Raw genomic sequence first — 8783 nt, forward strand, 5'->3', positions numbered from 1 at the left:
CTTCTCAGTTACTTTTTTTTTGTTAGAAGTTGGAACGATATAGTAGCAATGATCCTGGAATTCCAACTAGATTGGCATTCCAAGAGCACGCACTGAAAACCCGATATTATTAAAAAATAAATAAAATAATAAAAATAAGTAGCTTCTCAGCTACTTATTTTTTATTTCCCGTTTATTGTAGCTTATTTTTATTTCCTGTTTATTGCCTCAGAAGTTATTTATATATCTATGTTAATTTTGAAAAATAATAGGATAAATTGTTTATACATTGTTTAGTTTTAACTTTTAGGCCCTAACTAGTTATTTAGTGTTTAATTTTATTTTATTCAGCAGTTTAGAAACTAAACTGTTGAATAAAACAAAAATTAAAAGAAACAATGTATTATTAAAATACGAGAACTCAACACTGTTAGGTAAAAATATAAGGATTGATAAATTATTTATCAAAAATAATGATATAGACATTTGTAAAATTATTATTTATGCATTTTTTTTGAAGCTACTTATGCATCTTTTTTAATTTGTATTATTTTCAATTACCTAATTATATAGATTATTTTTTTATCAATTATTTTTTTTTTATTTATAAATTTACCAAACACAATTTGGTCAACTATTTGTTATTGGTTCATAAATTACTAGGGTTGGATAAAATTGTGATGAACTCATTTTATAGTAAAATGTTTGATATAGACCTTTAAAATTAATCATAAAAACAAAAATATAATACACAAATTAACAAAAACAACCTAAATAACAACATAAAAAATAAAAATAAAAATTTATTGAACAAATCAAAACATTATCCTTATACAAATAGGAATAACATTGTGAAAATAAAAAAGATAATTATAACAAAATTTAAAAAATACAAACAATTATTTATAAAAAGCTCCAATAAGTTAAAAGATGTAACTTAACCAAACACTATATTCCTTACGGTAAGGAGTGAACGTAACATCTATTTCGAAAAACTAAATCAGACACCTAAATTATCAATTATCTAACAATTACAACAATAACTACTAGTTTTGAACCAACATATCTTAATACATTGTTCAAGACAAAATTCTAGTCACAAAGAATTGTTGGAAGAAAGATCGATTCGTGCTTCAAAATGGTCAACCCCCGTTTCTGCTTGAAGTTTCGTGCTCCGTAGAATGGACACCTGAATGACATTGAAAACACTTGAGACTATTTTATACTTTAAACATAGGGGTGTCGAAATGAATTATCAAATCATAAACGTGTTGTGTAAATCTATATATTCTACATGATCATATATGATATAAATTACCCACAAATGATAACCATGTCGAATGAGTTGTGTCAAGCGGACTGTCTTCATAAATCATTTTCTTGTTTTAGAAATTGATAGCCTTATTTAAACATGGCAGAAGACATAATTTGGCTCTCGTGTGTGGCTAAATTTTTCAAATTGACCCATATATTTTTGATTTGAGCTCTTTTAGCCTATAACTTTGTAATAACAAACTCTACACAGTAAGTTTCACCTGATCAATGAGACTTATTAAAATCCTATAATGGAGTTTAAAATCATTGTAAAGCTTAAATTTAATAAACTTAAATTTAACAGTACATAACTAAATTCACTTGGTAAGTCATTGACCAGGTGAACTCTACCGATCTCTACATGCTTCAAATTTGTCATTCTTTTTATTCAACTTTTTCATTCTTTACTTCCACTATCTCCTCTCCCAACTTCAACCCATCAACTAAAAGTACATACTCCCCCATCTCACGAATATATGGGAATCATAATTGTCAAATCGAGATTCAACTCATGAATCGAAATCTTCATTTCGTGAATCAAATTGCATCATAAAATTCAGTTTAAATTCAAGTTCAACATCTTGTTCATAAGCTTTACTCACGAACACTCATTAGTTCTATTCATTAACTTCACTAGCGAACAACTCATTAATTATATGAGAATATTTTAAAGGACATTTGTGTTACCAAATAATAACACATTGGGCAAATAAACCTTATTCCTAAAAAAAAATACGTCTTGTTTCAATATATCAATATATGATGAAGGCGCAAAGGGTCTTGGAGCCATGGCGCGCGCCAAAACGACACAAGGCACATTAACAAAAATAAAATTTATAAAACCATAAATGATAATATTTAAACTATAAGAAATTATACCTTTTAAATCAAAATGTTATAAATACTGAATCATGACAATATTTTGTTTGTAAACATGCATTACACAGTTGTTAATATTTGTTCAAGTGTATGTTACTGTTTGTACGTTTGCATTAGCATAATGATTGTATTCGTAGGCGAACACAATTCGGGTTGCATAAACATAGTACGAACTTAGTAGTGATAGTACGCAGTATCGATATTGTGGACTCAATCGTCCCCTGTCCGCTTATTCACGTATGCTTTTTTTCTCTCTTTACATCAATGTGTTGACAGTTGACAGTTGTGCGGTTCTGACTCTTCCAATTCAAACGCGTATCTTTTGTTTACTTTCTTTGTTTTTTTATTTATTTATTTTAGATCCTTAGATGTGTCTAATCCAAGGGTGAACATAAACCTACAACAAAACACTTTAGAAAACCCTAAATACGTACATATGCCACCGCCGAGGCGTGCCTCTGATCTCTCTTCCTTGGAGCACAAAGGCGCACGCCAAGGTGACTGCACCTGCCATGGAGGGTGGTGAGGCGCTAGGCCTGGAGCCTTGTGCGCGCCATTAATAACTATGGATACAATCGACACGGGACTTTATTTATTCGACCCTCCTATTGCGAACCGATCATCGACGAAATAAATGACGGAATCGACAAGGCTAAAAGCAGATTATGATACCTTAGGTCGGTCCATGGAGCTTCCAAAATATCCTATTCCAAAAGACAATGAAGTGTATGCTGCTGCTATCTCTACAGCTTTTAGTCTTGGTGGATTCCCTTGCACCTAATGTAAAAGCATGTCAAATGTCAATAAACAATGGATTGAAGCCTTATTTCGCCCCAGTGCCGTGTTATCCAAAATATCAGCATTTGGCACCCGTGATATGATTTGGTAACATTTGGTCTATGTGGTATTTTAATCTACGGCATTTGACCCGTGTGGTATGATTTGATAACATTTGGCCCCTGTGTCATCTCAATTTGTGACATTTGGCCCATGTAGCCCCTCCGTCACCTTTCCATCTATCCGACTAGAGGTGGCAAAAGTACACACGACATGCAAATTTTTGAATTGGGTTAGGGTAGATATGCTAACCCGAAAATGACACAATACTTAAAATTATTGTTATATTTTCTTATGTTTTTACATGTCACATTTACTAGTAATGGTAATAAAGACCCGAACCTCCTACATTATTATAAACACATTACATGACCCCAACATGATATTAGCAGATTTTTAAATGGTTAGCATTAACATATTAACAAAAAAAATGACATAAAATATTAAAATAGTACAATATCTTCTTATATTTTTAAAAGTCGCCATTAATATAAGTACACGTAAAATTACACGTGACCTGAAAACACGACATGAAATCGACATTGACCCGATTAAGTTAACACGAGTATGACACGAAAGTTTTTGGGTAGGGGTAGTGTTGACTCATTTTGACACGACACGAACCCGATAATTGCCACTATATTCGAGGGCCAAATACCACAAATTAGGAAACCACAGAGGCCAAATGTTATCAAAACATAACACGTGTCAAATGCCACAAATTAAGATAACATATGGCCAAATGTTACCACACGTGTGGCAAATGCCAACATTTTAGTTGGACAGCACGTGGACCAAATAAGGCTTAATTCATAAACAATTGTCAAAAAGGAAATTCAAAACCATGACAGGTATGTCGGCTTGCACAAGTAAAAAACTCCTGCTTTTCTATCAGCAATATTTTGGTATGATTTGGTAACATTTAGCTTATGCAGTATCTTAATTTGTGGCATTTGATCCTGTGGTATGATTTGGTAACATTTGACCTTTATGGTATCCTAATTTGTGAAATTTGGCCCATGTGGCCCCTGACGAATCCATTACCTTTCCATCTATCGGAGGGCCAAATACCACAAATTAGAATACCACATGGGCAAATGTTACCAAATCATACCACATGGGTCAAATGCCACGAATTAAAATATTACAGGGGCCAAACATTACCAAATCATACCACAAGTGCCAAATGCCAACATTTTGGATAGCACAGAGGCCAAATAAAGCTTAATCCATAAACAATTGTCAAAAAGGAAATTCAAAACCACAGATTTAGTTATGAGCAAACCATCACAGGAGCTTCCGCTTGCACAAGTAGAACTCCTGCACTTCTATCACAAATATTTTGATTGTTGATAATTATTGAATGTAAAACTTTCATGCTAGCTGAGGCAGGACCAGCCTGGGAACTAAGATAAACAACAACTCATTATCGCAAATATTTGAGAAACTGAACAGAACTAGAAATTAGAATAAAGGATCAATGGAAACCCAATCATACATTGATGACGAAACACAGCACTCTCGAGCTGCGAATCCTTTCATTAGATATTCGCCTACACCTGAAACACAACAACCGACAATGAATGGAGCCCCAAACGGACCCTTTGAAGATGCCCAACAACCTGAACCATAAGTTGCTGCCAAACCCACACGGCCGCTGACCTGATAAAAAAAAATTAGTATTACATTTCATAAGGAAAAAGGAAAACATCTTATAGTTTGTCAATGACCTTGTTGCACGGAAACTCTTCTTCATTAGCATTTTCCATTTCAGTTTCTCTTCCATTTCAAATACCGTTTCCTAGCTATATTTTTTTAAAAACAAAGTTTCCCGGTATCCGTTTCCGTGCACATAGTCTATGACTAACTTGTAGCAGACTATCTATAACAACAACTAGCAATCACAATTTACCTTCATTGCAATACCACCACTTGAGGCACCAGAAGCTATGTGCCCTTCATTATCAACACAAATAACACCAACAGTGTCCATGATACGATCTTCTTCTAATGCATTTCGCATAGATGACTGACTATCAATACTGTTTTTTGCAAGATTTCCAGATTGCGCTTCTGATTCTAAAATATAAATGTGATTTTAATTGTAAAACCATAGTTGTTAAACGCGCAAGGCATGCGCCTGAGGAACACGAGGCGCAAAAAAAGAAATTAAAATTATACTCTTGTACTAGTTAAAGCATAAACCAAAATCACGCACTTATGACCATACAAACAAAACAAAAACATAATACAAAATCATAAATGTCAAAAACACCAAGTTAAGTTCATACTTTATAAATGTCAAAAACACAAAGTTAAGTCCACACTATACTTAACATCTTAATCTAAACACCTAACTAATGCTACTAAACTAATAACCATTCATTGTCACTGGACATTCTTTGGTGTGTCCGTCGCAGTTTATGTTTGAGTTTGATTGGAGGAGACTCCTCTTTATGTGACTGCTCTTAATCCCTCTCTAGTCTTTCTATATTTAGTTATCTCTCTTGATATTCTTATTTAGATCAAGAGTTAAGATTAATCGTATTTAAATTAGATAAGTAGTTGAGATTAGTCAAACATTTGTGTTACGCAAAACAGAAAAAAAAAAAAAAAACTAGTGAAAACAGAGAGGCACCTTGATTCAGGCTCCAAGAAGCACAAGTCGAGAGTCTTTTAAACAGGGCCTCGCTTTCTGCAATCAAGGCTCACTACCTTGACCTTGAGCCTTGAGTGAGGCGCGCCTTTACAACTATGGCACTATCCAAATGAAAGTAATATGCAAAAATAAAAAAGGAATACCTGATAAATATACAGCATTTTCAGATTTAAAATTGATTCTCTCCTTAGGATGTGTCTCAGTCTCAACAGTGTCATTCACAAGCATCAATTTGAACCTTTCCCACTGTGCTTTTGCCCTTTCTGTCACTAGCCACTATTTCAAAATTAAAATGTTGAATCATCCCAAAAGATGAAAAGAATGACTTGAATGGAAGTTTATAATCCAAGGACCTTTTAAACCGATAATTAGCATAAATTAACAAAAACAACGTTTTTGCTAGAATTAATAAAGAAAATTAACTAAAACCTTATTTGCTTCTTCTATAGATTCTGGACAATCAATGCCTTTTGATTTTGCCCATATACGAGCTCCTTCACCTACCAAAAACCTAGGGACCAGGTATAGTGCTCAATGAGAAAATCAAAATGAAGATAGAATTTTATTCCAAAAAATGGGGTAAAGTAAAAAAAAAAACCGTGTGTTTTCACTTTTTGTCTGGAATTATTATTTTTGTCTAAACGGAGACTAAGGTTTTCGTTTTGCTAAAAAAACTAGGATCTTTTAGTTTGATACTATAAAACTGGCCGCCTCAAAATGGAAAATTTCAAGAGTTAAAGTTGTTTAGTATCACATTTACTATGAAAACAAATTTTTTATTTTCCAAAATCATTATTTTCAGAACATTCTGTCTCCTCACCAAACAACATCTAAATGACCTTAAAAAATTAAAAAGTTGAAGAATTAAAGCTGCTTAGGGTCTGCTTGGATTGGGGTTAGTGGAGGTTAATTAAAGGGAGGTTATTTTTCTAACCTTGTTTGGGAAGGAGTTTAAATGGAGGTTATTTTTCTAACCTTGCTTAACCTTGCTTGGGAAGGAGTTTAAGTTTAAATGAAGGTTAAATGAGGTTAAATGGAGGTTCAAAAACCTTCAATTTCAGTCCCACCAAATTGGTGGGATCTGGAGGTTCTCTAACCTCCCCTTCCTTTCCCTCCCTTCCCTTCCCGTCCCTTCCCCTCCCTTTAATTAACCTCCCTTTAAAGAACCTTGTGAAACCTTCATCCAAGCGGACCCTTAGAATATAATAAAGTCTTTGAATTTTTCAATTTTGAGGTCGTCCACGCTCGTTTTAATTTTGAGGTCTTTGTTTTTAGCAAAACGCAAAGCCTAAGTCTATATCTCCTGGTTGGAAAAATATACATCACTTAAACTCAGATTAAAAGAGAAATTCTAGTGATGCATCTGATTATGAGAAAACAAAAAGGAAAACTTAATCTTCAAAAACATGCACAAGGAGAAGAAACATTTCATATAGCATTGTTTGAAGCAAGAACATAATATGTAATAGAGAGAAGCAAGATAATATTACATTGGAGATACTCGACCCAACTGAGAAGAACACATCATCTGCTGCTTGGCCAATAAGGTAGCAATCTGAATGGCATTTGGTACACCTGATCTATGACTAGTGAAATATATACTCAGTGATCTCATGGAAAGTATGAAGCTTAATCTAAGAATTTCAAACAACAAGATTAGTGAACTCAAGTACCTGGAACTGCTCCAACCGCTCCAAATACTCCAGTGTCGCCCTCCATAATGCTAGAATCACATTCCACATTTCCATCTTCTGTCAAATTGGAGCCTCTGCCTGCATTTGTGGAGGGGTCATCCTGTAATAAACAAAATATGGCATGAACTCATCCTTTTCTCTTATAGGCACTTATGTTGCACGGAAATGGAAATGGACAATGGGAAACCTAATTTCTAAAAAACATAGGAAACAGAACCATGGGGGAAGTAAATATTAAAAATATAGGAGCATAAAAAAGGGTGGCCCGGTGCACTACCCGAGCAATAAGAAGAAAGTCCAATCTCAATCCCGATTCAAAAGACAAGAATTATATAAGAAAGAAATATAGATAAGTTCTTTAAATCGAAAGATACAAGGAAGGAATTATGAGTCAAATAGTAAGTTTCAATTTTACTAATGTTAGACTGCAAGACTATTCTAACACTCCTTAGGCACACAAGACTATTCTAACATTTGTCTCAAACATATATTCAGGGCCATTCCTGAAATAACACAGGAAGATAACATGTAAAACCTTCTGGTGGCTCCATCAATCACTCAAGGCAGGGTGAAATTGAGCTACCGCAGCTTCGATCACATGCTAGAACCCATTGGAACAGCCCAATTTCTTGTAATGTAGTTACTAGACTGGCATAAAATATAATTCTCAACGAACTCTGTTTTCTTTTTTTCCCCCAATTTATTCAACTTGAAATCCGTAAAATGTATGTGTAAATTTGACAATGAAATATACCTCTAACACTTGAATGGCGGCAGTAACAGCATCAAGACATGATAGACATCCACTAGAACCCTAAATCAATTTTAAAAATACAGACAATATCAATATAAGAGGAGAATGATAATGGGAAAAGTATTATCAAAGCGACTGTGAAATGAGAAGAAGATTACCTTGCGAAGAACAGAGGCAGCAGCAAGACAAGCTCGTTTCATGGCGGACCTTAGGGCTTTCTCACTGGAAGGGGCGTGATACCCGGCGCCGACATGAACGGCGATGAAGAACCTAGGATTTGGATCCTCTGCCTCGCAAGCCATTTTTGTTAAATATACACGAAAGGCAAATGCTTGGTTTGAGATATGGTATGGCAAGTATCGGTGATTTTGGTCCGTGCTGCATGCGCGTCAACTAAACCGAACCGGACAGAAAATCCGAATATGAAATTACCAAAATAGTTGACAATTGACACCAAACCGAATAACATATAAAACAGAAATATAACCAAACTGAAATATTCGATTCGGTTTGATTTTAAACCGAACAACCCGAATTTAATTAAAAAATAAAAATAATAAATAAAAATCAATATATTTCATTGTTAAATTTACATCAACAAAGATTTTTTTTTGAAATACTTTTTAAAATATATTCATATCATATTAGCTCATTATCTCAATAACAA

General features: G+C 34.0%; 1 protein-coding gene across 2 annotated transcripts; it reads right to left on the bottom strand.

Moving 5' to 3' along the window:
- Window positions 1–860: 860 nt before the first annotated feature.
- On the bottom strand, window positions 861–8478 carry LOC136220786 (putative threonine aspartase). Of its 2 annotated transcripts, none has more exons than XM_066008596.1 (11): window positions 8275–8478; window positions 8117–8176; window positions 7342–7462; window positions 7159–7243; window positions 6098–6179; window positions 5812–5944; window positions 4922–5088; window positions 4508–4666; window positions 4295–4408; window positions 2845–2949; window positions 861–1168 (listed from the first exon to the last, which is right to left on the bottom strand). In XM_066008596.1, exons 1-11 carry the CDS (start codon window positions 8416–8418, stop codon window positions 1076–1078), a joined length of 1263 nt encoding a protein of 420 aa, XP_065864668.1. In that variant the 5' UTR covers window positions 8419–8478; the 3' UTR covers window positions 861–1075. The 2 variants fall into 2 exon arrangements, with proteins under 2 accessions (XP_065864668.1, XP_065864667.1); XM_066008595.1 differs by having other exon boundaries at window positions 4295–4415; window positions 4508–4671; window positions 8275–8470.
- Between the last annotated feature and the right edge of the window lie 305 nt (window positions 8479–8783).

Source organism: Euphorbia lathyris, chromosome 2 (assembly GCF_963576675.1).
Source record: "Euphorbia lathyris chromosome 2, ddEupLath1.1, whole genome shotgun sequence".
NCBI classification, from domain to species: domain Eukaryota; kingdom Viridiplantae; phylum Streptophyta; class Magnoliopsida; order Malpighiales; family Euphorbiaceae; genus Euphorbia; species Euphorbia lathyris.

Excerpts from the sequence above, each read along its gene's own strand:
- LOC136220786 (XM_066008595.1), bottom strand. The coding sequence starts at position 8,418 with ATGGCTTGCGAGGCAGAGGATCCAAATCCTAGGTTCTTCATCGCCGTT. Across the intron at positions 6,180-7,158 it reads TTGGGTCGAGTATCTCCAAT|GTTTTTGGTAGGTGAAGGAG; the intron begins GTAATATTATCT and ends CCTGGTCCCTAG. Across the intron at positions 1,169-2,844 it reads GCTCCATGGACCGACCTAAG|GTGTCCATTCTACGGAGCAC; the intron begins GTATCATAATCT and ends AATGTCATTCAG.